The sequence below is a fragment of the Saccopteryx leptura genome, chromosome 6 (genome assembly GCF_036850995.1).
Source record: "Saccopteryx leptura isolate mSacLep1 chromosome 6, mSacLep1_pri_phased_curated, whole genome shotgun sequence".
NCBI classification, from domain to species: Eukaryota; Metazoa; Chordata; class Mammalia; order Chiroptera; family Emballonuridae; genus Saccopteryx; species Saccopteryx leptura.
Genome location: NC_089508.1, coordinates 133,970,685 through 133,986,940, shown reverse-complemented (window position 1 = coordinate 133,986,940; position 16,256 = coordinate 133,970,685). Strand labels below are relative to the sequence as shown.

Genomic DNA, 16,256 nt, shown 5'->3' with positions numbered 1-16,256 from the left:
ATATCTGCTTTGCCTGACCTGTGGTGGCGCAGTGGGATAAAGCATCAACCAGGAACACTGAGGTCGCCGGTTCGAAATCCTGGGCTTGCCTGGTCAAGGCACATATGGGAGTTGATGCATACTGCTCCTCCCCCTTCTCTCTCTCTCTTTCTCTCCCTCCTTTCCTCTCTCTCTCTCTCCTTCCTCAGAAAAAATGGAATAAAGTACTTAAAAAAAAAAAAATTAGAAAATATCTTCTAACTTATAAATATGTCAGGAACTATACTAGATATCTGCAGAGTCCCCCTGCTGTGAAACATACAGTCAGTCTAGTCTAAGAGACAGTCTAACATAAGGGACAGAGAGAACATATGAGACGTACTAATTAGACAGCAGGAAAGGGAAAATCTTCCCTGATTAAGACATTGTGTAAGAAGAGGTCAATAAGTAGATTTTAATTAGGTAATGGGAGGGGAAGGAGGAATGATTCTAGGTAGAGCAAATCTCTAGTTCAAAGTCCCTGTGGTAAAAGGAATGTTTAAGAAAATAAAGATGACTAGAGAGCAAAGGAGAAAAGTGGCAAGCTAATGCAATGGTGAGGTGTCTGAATTTCCTGTTAAGAGCAACAGATCTCTGAATGGGCAGCAGATACCTCTGGCAGTGGCGTGCATGTAAGGCTCAATAGTGTACAAAGTAGTTGATACCTTCACTGGACTTGCGAATATAAGCAAAAATCTGTGGAGGCTCTGATTCATAGATAAAGAAATGTCTGTGTTGAATTAAAAGAAAATAGTTAAAGACAAAAATGAACGGATGGTGAGCAAATGTAATTATAATACCATTAAACAACACTACCAGATATATGGGCTAGAAAGGAGCCCATATATGTGCCAGGAATAAATAAAAGTTTAACATTTGATTAAAATTTTCTTACTCTCTATATACAGGTATGTGTGTGTTTACACACATACAAACAATAAAGCAAATATTTGCAACCTTTAAGACAATTGATGTTCAAACTAATCAAAAGACGAATAACTCAATATAAAAAATGGACAAATAAAAAGACTATAAAAAGAAATATTAACATGTAAAAAAATGCTCAACCCATTATTATTATTATTATTATTATTATTATTATGTGAGAGGAGGGGAGATAGCGAGGTGGACTCTCACATACATCCTGACCGGGATTCACCCAGCAACCCCCATCTGGGGCCATGCTCAAGTACCAAGCTATTTTTAACATCTGAGGCTAATGTGCTCCATCCAACTGAGCTATATACTCAGTGCTCAGGGCCGAGCCCAAACCAATCCAGCTACTACTGGCTGTGGGAGGGAGAAAGGGAGGAGGGATGGTAGATGGTAGCTTCTCATGTGTGCCCTGACCAGGAATCGAACCTGGGATGTCCACATGCTGGGCCGATGCTCTATCCACTGAGCAACCGGCCAGGGCCTTCAACTACCCTCATTATTTAAAGAATGCACAATAACTATGAAGTTGATTATGCACAGTGCAGAGCTGTTCTTATACACTGATGAAGTGTAGAGTATGCAGACTGGAGTAAACTTTTGGAAAATAAAACTCTAGTAACTGTCAAAAGGAATTCCACTTTGAGAAATTTAAAGGTGTGTCTATATTAGCACAAAAAATAACTATAAAGAACTTTTATTACATCATTCTAAATAACAAAAACTGATAAGCTAAAACATCAGTTCAAAAGGTTATGATAATAATGCACTGGAATTCTAATGCAATAACAATTACACAAGAAGTAAACCTGTATGAACTCATGTGGAAAGATACAGAATACTGTATATATGATAGTATCAGTTCATGGTGTATCTTTCTAGTGTTTTAATTCTCAAGACTTTATAAATTAAAATGCTAATACATTATCTGAGTGGTGGGATTTTATAAGATGTTAGAAAGTTGTGAAAGCCAAGAGGAACAGATACACTATAATTCCAGAGAAAGAAGAAGGGAAACTGAGCCTGCCAGCTGTTTTCTCTCTGGGGTCATTTGCTGAGTCTAACATGAGGTGTGGATCAGAGAAATGGGCTCCACTATAGAAAGAGACTTTGGATGGCTCTGCGTACTGGCATAAAAAAGGGAACAGAGCAAAGCCCGAAAGCAGTGTCACTGTCTTTGCCTGGGATATCGCTATTAGCAGTGTCGCATACTTTGAGATCTTCTTTACTGTCATGCTGTTAAACACTGTTTTATACTATTTTGTATTTTTACACATAATATTTGACACCAGTCAGTAATTATTATGTGCCTTTAATAAAAAGTTAGAGGTATAAGAACCCTATGAAACAGAGCTGGAGAAACTGAAGCTTTGAGAGATTCAATAATTTGATCTTGGTGACAGAGCCAGCTCTGCTTTTGTATTTTCCAAAATCAGAATCCTTTTAGTTTTAACCCAAAAGTTGATGTTTCTAGAGACTTGTTTCAAACTCCAGGAAATTTACTCTCTGGTCAGGTTCATTGTTTAATTAATACATTATTAGGAATTGCAAAGACAGTTATTTACCAGACTGTACATGACATAATTCAGTAAAAGGAACTCAAGTGAAAAGAGAAAAAATAACATGTTTCATTTTTCATTATGAGTAAGTGCAGTATAAAGAGAAGCCAAAGAGGAAAAAAAAAATAGAACATACTTCCTTTTCCATAGACGTAGCTTTTAAAGCCAACTCATTTCTCAAATTACAACCTAAATGACCTGGAGGAATTTTTCCTCCCCACTTCATAAGAACTAAAATTTTCTATGCTAGTTTTCAATTGTTATACTGTAGTCCTCCTCAGAATGTTAGGGAAAATCCAAAGGTATTCAATAAAACCAAACTATAGTAAGTCATTTCTAAATGTTTAAAAAAACTAGTAGCTTCAAATTAAAGGTACAAGCTTCATTCAAATATAAACAGGATCAAAATACACATCAGGCACAGTAATCAACATTTTTACATAAAAGTAAACTATTTTTTAAAGTTTATAATTTACTGCTTAATTCAATGCTTTATTCACTTTATTTCCATGAAACAGCTAATCTCACATTCATATAATTATTTCATAAAGCTAGCCAAAACATTAGAAGATTGATTCGCACATTATCAGAGGGGGAAAGCCTAATTCTGACTTCTAAGTTTCATTCAGGTCACTTTAAGTCCCACTCAGTATCTTCCAACATAGTACAGTAGACATTTTATAAACGAATAACTGAATATACTTGTACAAGTGTTTTAGAATGTACTTTCTAAAGTAACAAATACAAATAATAAAACTAAAATTTTAGAATACATAATACTATATCTCAACATCAAAGATCCTAAAAATTCTAGTTTAGATGAAAACATTTTTACATTTTACTATTCTTTTTATTGTGATGACTTTTTTCTATTATAAATAAATAAATCAATAAAGCTCAGTTTTTACAAAAAAACTCACCAAAAATGTTTGTCTTCACAGTAAGTGCAAGATGAGTATTATTCCTCAAAATTTCAAGGGCCTTCACAAGTGTAATATTCTCAAAGTTTTGCCCATTTACTTCCATTATCTTCAAGAAAAGATTTGAAAAATACAAATTAAGACAGAAATATTTGTTACCACTGAAACCTTAAGTTTAATGGTAAAAACCATAAAATGATACTTAAATAAAATGAACCTATAAATGAACAATGGTTACCTCTGTAAGAAGTTAAATTACTCTCTAATATTTTTCTCCACATTGTTGTATTTCCCCAAATCTTCACTATAAACATTTTTTTAAGTTCATTTCCTCTGGGATATTAGAGAAATTAAAAGAAAAAAAAAATAACAGGTTGGTTTATACAAAGGAAAATTTTATTTTGTATTTTTCCGAAGTTAGAAGTAGGGAAGCAGTCAGACTCCTGCATGTGCCCAACCAGGATCCACCCAGTATGCTCACCAGGGGGTGATGCTCTGCCCATCTAGAGCGTTGCTCCATTGCGGCCGGAGCCATTCTAGCACCTGAGGCGGAGGCCATGGAGCCATCCTCAGCGCCCGGGCCAACTTTGCTCCAATGGAGCCTTGGCTGCGGGAGGAGAAGAGAGATAGAGAGAAAGGAGAGGGGGAAGGGTGGAGAAGCAGATGGGCGGTTCTCCTGTGTGCCCTGACCAGGAATTGAACCCAGGATTTCCACACGCCAGGCCAACGCTCTACTGCTAAGCCAACCAGCCGGAGCCAATAAAATTTTTAATTATGTTATCAGTTCATAATAATTATTGTAAGTATGTACAAATTTTAGTGAAACACTCTAAATGCAAATTTATTGCATTTGAAAGAGATAAAAGTGGTACTCTAAATACATCTAATAATATCCATTGCCACTGACTGAATCAGCCAGTCCAGAAGCACTCAACATAAACTGTAGTGTGGTTCTTCTTCCATGTAACACTGTTGACCCTTCCAGAAAGGCTTCCCATACTTGCTGTACCTCTGGAGCTTATTTAAAAAACACTAATTCCAAGGATAAAGGATAAAGAGATAAACATAATGAACAAAAAAGCAGCAGCTCAGAGGACAGATCTCAGGGACTGATACAAAAATTCCAAAAGAATAAAAAAGAGTGAGAAACAAAATATTAAGAAATAAAATCACAGAAGTAAAATTCCTACAGTTGGAAAAGTATTCTCTTCATACAGAATTGCATCATCTAGCACATAAAAAGTAATAATAAAGATATTTTAAACATATCTTATTAAAATTTTGTATTCCAAGTACAGAAAACAAGAAACTGTAAGTACCACTGTAGGGATGGAGGTGAGGACCAAAGGTACTTAGAAAAATAAAAGCTGGTTTAACTTCTCTTGAACAACAAACACTAAGATGTGTTTAAAAGTGACTTAAAAGTTTTTTGGGAAAATAACTGACCAAAGAATTTTACACTCCACTGAACAAAAGCATTACCAGACATGCAATGATAGTACCCATTTTCCCTTTTTGAAAAAAGTACTAGAAGACACTGTGAGATGAACCAAATAATGGGGAAATACAGCATAGATGAAAGTGCTCAATGAAATCAGTAAGGTAAGTGTAAATGTGTAAATACCATATTTCCCATGTGTAAGATGCACTTTTTCCGAAAAATTTGGAGTCTAAACACTGGGTGTGTCTTATACAGTGTTTGTAGATTTTTTTTACTTGCTACTTGTATTTCCCACTTTTTCACACTTTTGCGCTTATTGTTGAAAACACTTATTTGTCATCAGGCACAGATAAGGACAAGCTAATCGATGGGAGTTCTGACAGCGATGAGGAGTTGTATGAATTTTATGATGAATAAAACTTGCATTCAAAAACTTTATGTAATACATTTTTTCCAAATTTCAGGCCCCAAAATTAAGGTGCATTTTATACATTGGATCGTCTTTTTTTTTTTTTTTTTAATAATTTTATTTTTAATGGGGCAACATCAGATCGTCTTATACAAGGTCTACCAGAAAGTTCTGTCTGTTTTTGGAATAAAACAAAATACAAATTTTTCTTACCGTCAATAAACTTTATTAAATAATATAATTGCCATTATTATTGATTTCTTGCCAGCGTGAGGGCAATTTGTATATCCCATTTTTGAAAAATGTTTTATCTTTTGATGCGAAAAATTGAACCAATGCTTGTTTGATATCTTCTTCATTTTTGAATTTTTGCCCTTCAAAAAATTTTGTAAGGACAAAAACAAGTGATAGGTGGAGGGTGCTAAGTCCGAGGAATATGGTGGATGTGACAGACATGCTTCTGTAGCATTTCTTCCTTGTTGAAATTCGTACAAATTACAGTGCGTAAATTAACTTTATCAGTAGCCATGGGTACACTATCGCTTCACACATAAGACTAACGTGAGTCAACTTTGTTTTAGTTAAAGTGCTACGGCAGTATGTATACATTAAGTGATAAAAATAGAGAGGCACACATGCACCGAATAAACATGTGCTTACGTGTCAAAACTTGTTGTGATAGAAATGGACAGAACTTGGCCCTGGCCGGTTGGCTCAGCGGTAGAGCGTCGGCCTGGCATGCGGGGGACCCCGGTTCGATTCCCGGCCAGGGCACATAGGAGAAGCGCCCATTTGCTTCTCCACCCCCACCCCCTCCTTCCTCTCTGTCTCTCTCTTCCCCTCCCGCAGCCAAGGCTCCATTGGAGCAAAGATGGCCTGGGCGCTGGGGATGGATCCTTGGCCTCTGCCCCAGGCGCTAGAGTGGCTCTGGTCGCGGCAGAGCGACGCCCCGGAGGGGCAGAGCATCGCCCCTGGTGGGCGTGCCGGGTGGATCCCGGTCGGGCGCATGCGGGAGTCTGTCTGACTGTCTCTCCCCGTTTCCAGCTTCAGAAAAATACAAAAAAAAAAAAAAAGAAATGGACAGAACTTTCCGGTAGGCCTTATACATGTGAAAATACGGTATTTATAAGTAATAAATGTATAAAACAACGCAAATGAAAGTATTCTTTAAGAAGAATGTTAAAAAATGACAATCTAGATCTGAAATCTCGGACAGTTTCAACAATACTTGGGGAGGCTGAGGAAGAAGTAAAATTTCTTTTCTCAGGAATGAAATCATTGGATATCAGTGATTTTCTTCTGTGAAGAATGAGATTCCTTTTTTTTTTTTTTACAGGGACAGAGAGATAGAGAGAGAGAGAGAGTCAGAGAAAGGGATAGGCAGGGACAGACAGACCGAAACGGAGAGAGATGAGAAGCATCAATCATCAGTTTTTCGTTGCAACACCTTAGTTGTTCATTGATTGCTTTCTCATATGTGCCTTGATCGCGGGCCTTCAGTAGACGGAGTAACCCCTTGCTCTAGCCAGTGACCTTGGGTCCAAGCTGGTGAGCTTTTGCTCAAACCAGATGAGCCCATGCTCAAGCTGGCGACCTCGGGGTCTCGAACCTGGGTCCTCTGCATCCCAGTCCAACGCTCTATCCACTGTACCACCGCCTGGTCAGGCAGATTCCTTTTTTTTTATTTGATAGATAGGGACAGACAGACAGGAACGGAGGGAGATGAGAAGCATCAATCATCAGTTTTTTGTTGTGACACCTTAGTTGTTCATTGATTGCTTTCTCATATGTGTGTTGACCATGGGCCTTCAGCAGACAGAGTAACCCCTTGCTCAAGCCAGAGACCTTGGGTTCAAGCTGGTGAGCTTTTGCTCAAACCAGATGAGCCCGTGCTCAAGCTGGCGATCTTGGGAGTCTCAAACATGGGTCCTCTGCATCCCAGTCCGACGCTCTATCCACTGCGTCACTGCCTGGTCAGGCAAGAATGAGATTCTTGAATGTGTTTACAATGAATTACTGGAACAATAAGTATACTGACTCCAGAATTCTCAGTACTAGGTATCTTTAATAAGTAGTCCGGGATAAGGCCCTGAAACTTCTATTTTAAAAAAAATTCCCTCTTAAGTAAAGAAAGAATGGGATTATTATAATTTTATGTCCGAGTTTCTTTACCCCTTGCGTTACTGACATCTGGGCTGGAGAATTCTGTTGTGGAGGCTGTTCTGTTGTGGGGTATAGTAGCCTGTTTAATAGTGTCCGTGGCTTCTATCCACTATATGTAAACAGTAACCCCCAAGTCATGACAATTAAAAATACTTCCAGACACTGCCAAATGTCTCCTCTGGGAGGCCAAGTCACCCTCCGTTTGAGAAGACTGTTCTGAGTTATAGAACAACTTCTAATGTGAATGTCTCAAATTAAAAAAAAAAATACCACAGTTCAGTTAAAAGTAACATAAAGTCACATTCTGAATTCATGAATGAACTAAAACAATTTTCAAATGGGAAAAAGTAAGCTTCCCAAGTGATTCAACTAGATTTGGGAAACTACTCTTTGCTGTGTATGAGAATCATCTACAAAGAGCTTTGAGAGAAGTCTAGATTTCCAGACTTCACCTCTGGAGAATGTGATTAATATGATTAACAGGACTGATATGAACCTAGGAATTGCTTTTTTTAGTAATAAGGTTGTCAGTAATCACATTTTGAAATACACTGCTCTGTAGTTACCTAAAGCCTACAAGGAGAGAATAAATCCCTATCAACTTTCTCCCAGTCTTTTTTCTAGTCTCTTACCTGGATCGCTACTTATAAATGCAGTTTTGCTATTATATGAACATTATTTATACTGAAACCAACATTTATGGCCACTGAGACTTTAGAATGTCATGAGCGGAAGTGTGCTCCTTCCAAGCGAGCTCTGTGGGATACCCTGAAGTTGCCAGATGCAGCTTCTCAATCCTTGGAGGATGGGCAGAAACACTCAGAAAGGTCGTGCTGATGACCATGATGTTTCTGGCCAAACTCTAACAAATTTTCCATTGAAAGTAATAAATATATGACAAATATATTTTTAAAATAATCCGTTTTAAAATTCCTTGTCTAAAAAAGCAGCTCAAACAGTATTTCCTTAAATTGATCATGCTTATTTGAAAAAATAACAGATGAGGAAAAAAGGAGACATATTACTTAAAAGAAGGCTTTAATTTAAGTGGTTGGTTATTCACTTACCTTACCAATTATCAACCAGTGTGGCACAAGAATTTTTAAAACGTGCAATACCTGAATATTTAGTCAGGGGCACTGACCACTTTTTCCTTAGATTGTCAAATGAAAAAAGATAACAGCCAACACAACAGTAGCCATCCAGTGTGAACAAATCAAAATTATATTGACTTTTTTTGTCAGACTAGTGAAAAATGTACTTTTTGATATGATGCAAAATTTTAGTAATTAGTTTACGTGTGCCACAAAGTGGGAAAGTTGAAATTGAGTGACTTACCTGATCACCACGCTTCAGCCCCGCCTCAGCGGCTCTGCTGCTAGGTTCTACTCCTTCCACAAAAACACCGAAGCCCTTTTCACTTCCTCCATTAAGGCTGAAATGCAGAGGGGACTCTCGGGAGGCCTTTTGCAGCACAATCTGCCTCCACTTAGCCTTTGCAGCACATGCAATATTCAGTAACCGGAGATGACCATTCATTTTCTAGAAAGTAGAAAAGGGAAAAACATATATACAAATGTATGTATCTACTCCTATAGGATTTTCAAAAATTACCTAAAATTATTAGAATTAGAGCTATATTTGAAATACAGAGTAAAGAACATATAAGCCATGTTAAATAGAACTGAAAAAGGGAAAACTTCCACCCCAGAGCCCTCTCAAGAATCTCTTAATACAAAAACTTCTAGATAATCACGGGTTAGAAAAGATTTCAAAGTGATATCTCATTCAGAGGAAGATGACAAGAAAACTATTCCTTATTTCCTTAACTTTCCCTAATAGTATGTATTCTCTTATCTCCTGGCTGTTATAAAAAACTCAAATTATTTTTAAAACCTTAAAGGACCCGAAGCACCTTTTGTAATATACTGCTCACAAAAATTAGGGGACATTTCAAAGTGAATATGAAGTGATAAAATATCCCCTACTTTTTGTGAGCAGTGTACTACCTGATATTCAAAGATACATTCATGTTTTCACCTCCTCCAGGAACGTTATTCCTATATTATTTTAGACCTTCCTTAAACTTAATAATATTCTAATTCCAAGGTTCTAACACCAGTTTAATATTCAACTACTCTCAAATAGTGTAATTTGTATAAATCTCATGTCTGTAACAAGAAGCTCAATGTTTTTCAGAATAGGGGTGAAGTGTTACACCTGTTCTGATCCTATACAACATACCTGAGAGTACAAAGTAGAATTTTATAAGTAATTGAGGAACTGGCTGATTATTGGGGAAAAAAAAATCCCATGATTTGTTCATCAGCCCTTTGAGTATCTCCACAGCCAGCACTGGGAGAGAGACCTAAGTGATGGAGGCCTCTAGGACCTCCTAATCAGGTTCCCCAGTGCCACTCATTTTCCCCACTGTGCATAACGCAGATGTGATGTTCAAAAGGCTACAAGAACCATGGGGTAGGAAAAGGGCAAAAATCTGCCAACTTTCCTCTCTTTATGCAACTCGATCCACTTATACTCTATAAGTAATGACAATAATTCTTGAGCTTTTGCTATGTGCCAGGTTTTGTTCTCAGATTGTTATATTCATTAGCTCATTAAATCCACAAAACATTCCCAATAAATGGGGGACTACTATGTATAAAATAAGACAACTGAGGCACAAAAGTTTACGCAACTTGTCCAAGTTAATATATAGCAAGTGGTGGGTTTTGGTTTTTAATTCCGGGAATGACTCCTCAAGCTGTATAATTATCTGCTTCAAATTGCAGTGGCTCGAAGCAGACAACACAGTTGCAGTACAAAGTTGTATATCTAGCAGGAAGAATGAAACAGATTTATAAATAGCTATCGTAAATGTTAAGAGGACCTTGAGGTGACTATCTTAGGTGCTGAATAGAGTAAGTGAAATCTAATGCAGAAGGGAGACTTAGTCTAATGTAGATCTGATATATATAACAGGCTTTGAAGGGTGCACAGTTTCAAATAGCAGTACTGGAACAGGAGAATTCTAAATTGAGAAAACTGGAAAACAGTATAATCTGGTTGGCTATAATCCAGGATGCACAGGAAAAGGTTTAAAAACGTAGATAAGGGACCTGAATATATGGGTGAGAAATCATTTTGGTAGAAAATACTATGGTATATTGACAGAGATAATTCAACTCATTTGTGGCTTAAAAAGAATCTTTTGGCCACAAAGAATAGGTTAGAACAGTGGTAGTCAACCTGGTCCCTACTGCCCACTAGTGGGCGTTCCAGCTTTCATGGTGGGCGGTAGCGGAGCAACCAAAGTATAAATAAAAAGATACATTTAACTATAGTAAGTTGTTTTATAAAGATTTATTCTGCTAAACTTAGCGAAAATCTGACAAAGTACTTGGTAAGTAATTATTATTATATGCTTTAACTTGCTGTAACTCTGCTTTATAAATTTTATAAAGTAAAGGTACTTCCCTACTTTATAAATCACCATTACTGTGGAACTGGTGGGCGGTTAAAAATTTTACTACTAACAAAAGTGGGTGGTAAGTATAAAAAGGTTGACTACCCCTGGGTTAGAAGGAAAAGAGACTATCTAAAATTAGGAGACTCTTATAATAGATCAGTCATAAGGAAATGAGGCCCTAAACTGAGGAGTGAAGAAGAAATGGCTGAGAGAGAGATCATGGGAAATATGTGTATGCCTAAATCAGTGACCCAGATGACTTTAGCAATTGACTGGACATCTTGGCCAGAGAATTCAAGGAAGAGTGGGGACCACATATATGTACCAGAGTTTATAAGCATGCGGGACAGGGAGAAAACATATTAGCCTTAAAGCAGAAACAAAAGAGTCAGGAGGAAGTATGTTTGTTTGGGTCAGAGTGGCAGAGGACAAGCAGAAGAATAAAATATGGATTTGGAAGTTCTCAGAACAAACATTCAAGACACAGGAGAAGATGAAAGCTGTTCTGAATTGCTGTTTTGGGGCAGAGTGAAGGAGGGATCCCTAAACTTTAAAAAAAAAAAAAAAAAAAAGTAAAATCTTTTGAGCCTTACTGTATCTTCCAGATTTTTTTCAAATTCCTCCAGAAATCGAGTCATAGCAGGATCACCTTCAAAATCATTAAAATGGTTATTTACCCATAATAATACAATCCGTGTTACCTGTAGAAACATGAAAGAGGCAGCATACTGTTATAAGGGGTATTCTTTTGCAAAAATAGATTCCAAAAGCATGTCCAAAACTGAGTTTCACAGCTAAATTCCTATCCTATCTTGATTTATTACCTCTTCTTTTCTTCAAAGAGTGTTCTTGTTTTAGCCCTTATAGTTAGGCCTCTGGTCCATTTTGGGTTAATTTTATATTTGGTTTAAGTAAGGGTCCAACATTATTCTTCTGCACGTGGGTACCTAGTCTCTAAATCATTTCTGCTCATTTTTAGCATCTTTTATTTCCTCAGCAACCAAAGTATAATTCTGAAGTTGAGGGGTAGGTCTGCAGTTTTAGTTTCCTAAATAAGAGAGTTCCACAATCCGACTACATCTAACTTTTTTCTTTTAAAATACAACTCGGACACACTAGACAATATGGCCCTACTTTTATGTTTCTTATAATAACTCAATTCTACCAGTTTGTATGGTATTACTAGTCTTTCCATTAAATGTACAAATATCCCCTAAAATAAGATATAATCTATTTAAAAAAGCAAACAATGTTTAATGGAAAAAATCCTCAAATACAGATTTAAATAAGTCACAGCAGATATAAGTTAAGGTAAAAAAGACCATCTGTTTTCAAATAATTTCAACATATTTTATTTTGGCGCTACAATCAATCTAAGCTCTCGTCAAAAAAATTTACTTGTAAATATTCTTTCTGAACTATCAATCAACTTTTAAATTTCCTTCAGAAACAACTATTTTGAGAAAGTTCAAAAATCTCTCATACAACTCTTGTTTTCTGAATTGATAGCTACACCATCACGTTATTCCAGTTTTTGTCTTTTAAGGCTCATATACACTTTTAACATGCTATTTTGTCACAAAAGTAACTACAACACAGACATATATAAATACTGGCTCACTTATTTTTTTAAATAAGCATTTATCAACTGCAAAAGGTCTTATGAACAAAAATTCAATCACTTCTGTGTCCTTTATATTTTATAAAACCAACCTTATCCCTTAAGCTGTCAATTTTAAACCATCCCAATAGCTTGATCCCAACATCCAAAGGACTTTCAAGAAATGTCCTATAAGTTAACAGAAAATCTTCTATATATGTTGGGTCCACAATGGAATGCTCTTCTATTAAATGCATGATGAGACGCTCAGGTGTTGCCTAAAAATCCAAGGATAGAAAAGATTAGAAAATAAATAACTCAGAAACCAAAGAACTCCTATTAATCACTTCTCTTTCTGGCCACTCCACTAGGTAAGTCCTCAAAGAAGAGTTTCACCTTTAAAACACTTATTAGTACTGAGATTAGATAGTCTCTACAGGTTATAATCCATTAGTATCCAGAGGTTTAGCGAGAGAGAAAGAGGAATAAAAATTTTCTCAACTATAGCTGTTTTTACTGGCATTTCATCATAGCAGGGCTTCTGAACTTCTCTGATTTACCCATGTGTGGACTGTTACTGCCACTTATCCTGCAATGAAGAGATGTAATCATGACTGTCTCAAGGCAACAGAAAAGGTTAGAGTTAAACTTAAAACTTTCCTTCTAATTTAAACATATTATAAATTCTCTTCTGCCTCAGGCTATAAGAACACACACCAGTTCAAGATAGCATTTTTTTTTTACTTCCCAGTTTTTCCATGCAATTCACCATCTTGATAAGAACCAGTTCTGTAGTTTTTACATTAATTCAGAGTTTTAACTGCTTACCTGTCTCCAAATTTATAAAAAGGAATATAAACAACATTTATGTACTGCTCGCTCATCTTTGAGCTTCTAAATCAATGTTAAAATTTATTACCTTTGCAGCCTTTTAAAAATGGATACACAGAATATAGAAATAAACCAGATGTTAAGCCAAATACATATGAAAACCAACTGCCATCTACAACCTCAAACTTCGTTTTGTTTTATTCATCCAAACAATTCATGGGCCAGAACAACTGTATAGGAAACATATACCAATACTAATAATGTTTGTATCTAAGAAATTTTTTTTAAGAAAGTACCCACTGCTGACAGCATATGTAAATCATCCCCTAGCAGGAAGTCAGAAGTAAGGCTCTTCATATAACCTATTTAAGAGACAAGGCAACAACACATCGTTCCTAATCTTCTTCCACCCTCAAAACACTCAAGAGTACCAAATTGGGTTTATCATTTAGGCCAATCATGATCTGAAGTCTCTTAAATCCGGTTCTTAGATCACGTATAGGGAAGTCATGGGTGGAAATGATCAACATGTTAAAGAAAGCCATTATGCTGATTGGCTAAAGCAGTGATTTTCAATTGGTGTGCCACAAGAATTTTTAAAACATGCAATAACTAGTCATGAGCACTGAACTTTTCCCCCTCAGATTGTTAAATTTAAAAATGACAACAGCCAACACAATAGCCACCAGATGTGAATAAAAATCACACCCATTTTTTTTGTCAGATCACCAAAACATATATTCTTTGATGTGTCATAGAATTTTAGCCACAGTTTATGTGTGCCACACGGTGAGAAAGGTGAAAATCACTGGGCTAAATCACTGAGGCAGGGTACCTGTGGAGACTAAGCTATACATTTAAAACTTTATATAAAGATGAGTCCCACAGTCATGTAAAGATGTGTCATGGAGGTGCTCACTAGCATCTAATGAGGTAGGATTCTGGGAGACAGGGTATATAGAGTTGGCAGATGAAGGAGATGGTTAACCATTTAGAGACTGGTCATGAGGCACTCATCTATAAGTATCAATAATTACATAGAGCATAAAAAGAACCACTGTTGGAGAAGGTACTTACAAATGGAAAGGCAAGGCTAGAAAAAACTGTGGTATAGCAATGGAATTGGGAGTACTGGTATGAATTCTAGATTATTACAGATAGATGGAGAGATATACAGAAGTTATAGATGTGTATGTATTTATAGCTAATACTGACATCTATTTCCAAGCTCTGTCTGAGGAGAGGTTCTAGAAGTAATGACACCTCAGTGGCAATGAACAGAGTAAGTGCCCAGATCTTGGTTTTCAAATGCTGTTCTCCACTGGAAGATCCAGGAAACTCAAGAGAAATGGCTGATTCCAAAGCTTGTAAAGGAGAAATAAAAGACAAACCTGGAACATCTTGTTTTGCCAGCTAATAAGGATGCTCTAAAAATAATAGGCAACATGCCAAAAAGATAAAGGAGTCAGCCTAAGACAGTCTCACTGGCCAACTCTGGATAAGGTGACTATCAAAAAAAACACTGATGGTAATGAAATAAAACACGAGTCCATACTGATATAATTAAATTAATGGGGGAGAAGGGAATGCTCATCCTTACAGCAGTATGAAAATAAATGTAGAAAAAAATAATGAAAATAGAAAAATCACCATCTCAGCCAGCAGTAGTCAATGGAAGTAAAGACTGGTAAATAGAGATTTGCAGGATATATTGCCAATATCCCAGAACATCTTTCCTCCAAACACTCATCAGTCAAAGGGTAAAATGGTGACTTCACAGTGAAGAAACCTGGCAAACAGACACGAATGTGACGAGGTGATTAAGTGGCAGGACAGGCTGATGTGAGTGCTCCCTGGCAGGATGCACTGGGAAGAGCGCAGCACTGACCCAGACGTCCTGCCTCGAAGCAGGACTTGAGTCTGGTCCAGAGGAAACACGGACTAGATCCAGGCTGAGGGTTATACGAGAGAATATAGGGTCTGTCTTTAAAACTACTGAGAACATAAACAGGGAAAGACTGTTCCTGGGGGAGAACGTAGTGACATGACATGAATGCAATCGCATTCCCAGATGATATCCTGGACCAGAAAGGAAGAAGAGCCACTGCCAGAATTGCTGAACATTTAAACAGGGTCTGTGGGCTAACGGGTTTTACTTTATCAATGTTCATTTCCTAATATGAGTATGGTATTTACATAAGAGAGTGTTATTATTTTGAAGAAATATACAATGGAAAATTTAGGACTGTAAGGCATCACATCTGCAGACTGCTCTAAAATGGTTCAGAAAAAGACTTGATAATGAGGCAATGCAGTGAAATGTTAACATATAGGGAAACTGAGACAGGGAGCTCTCTTAAGTTTGAAATAATTTAAAAATAAAGTATTAAAAAAATAAGCCCTCACAATGCCTGACCTGTGGTGGTACAGTAAAATAAAGCATCAACCTGGAATGCTGAGGTTGCCAGTTCAAAACCCTGGGCTTGCCCGGTCAGGGCACATATGGGAAGCAACAGCTATGAGCAGATGCTTCCTGCTTCTCCCCATCCGCCCCTCCTCTATTTAAAAAAAAAAAAAAATCAGTCAAAAAAACAAACAAACAAAAAAAAACCCCACAAAAAACAAAAACAACCCCAAAAGAAACCATAAGCCCTTACAAAAAGATAGCCTATAGGCAATCTATCCATATGTTCATCTTTACTGCATACAAAAGTTACACTTAATAGTTCAGAAAAGAAAGTGTTGAGAACTAGCCTATTTTGAGTACCAATCTAATATCAGTCCCTCATATTCTTAAATAAGTGCCTGCATTTATAACATGTTTACTTATTTTGGAACCAAGATTAACTGGAAAACAGAAACAGTAATGAATTTATTTCCTCTCTTACAATTATGATTGCTCTATTTTATAAC

The 16,256-nt window shown here is 36.8% G+C and overlaps 1 protein-coding gene across 8 annotated transcripts in view; it reads right to left on the bottom strand.

The window, feature by feature from the left end:
- Window positions 1-16,256, bottom strand: part of RAPGEF6 (Rap guanine nucleotide exchange factor 6) — a 228,159-nt gene that overhangs the window by 82,416 nt on the left and 129,487 nt on the right. For all 8 annotated transcript variants that reach the window (XM_066343384.1, XM_066343389.1, XM_066343387.1 and 5 more), the window contains 4 exons: window positions 12,626-12,790; window positions 11,506-11,613; window positions 8,782-8,985; window positions 3,431-3,539 (listed from right to left, as the gene is read on the bottom strand). In XM_066343384.1, the coding sequence (XP_066199481.1) occupies window positions 3,431-3,539; window positions 8,782-8,985; window positions 11,506-11,613; window positions 12,626-12,790 (586 nt within the window). The remainder of the gene's footprint in view (window positions 1-3,430; window positions 3,540-8,781; window positions 8,986-11,505; window positions 11,614-12,625; window positions 12,791-16,256) is intronic.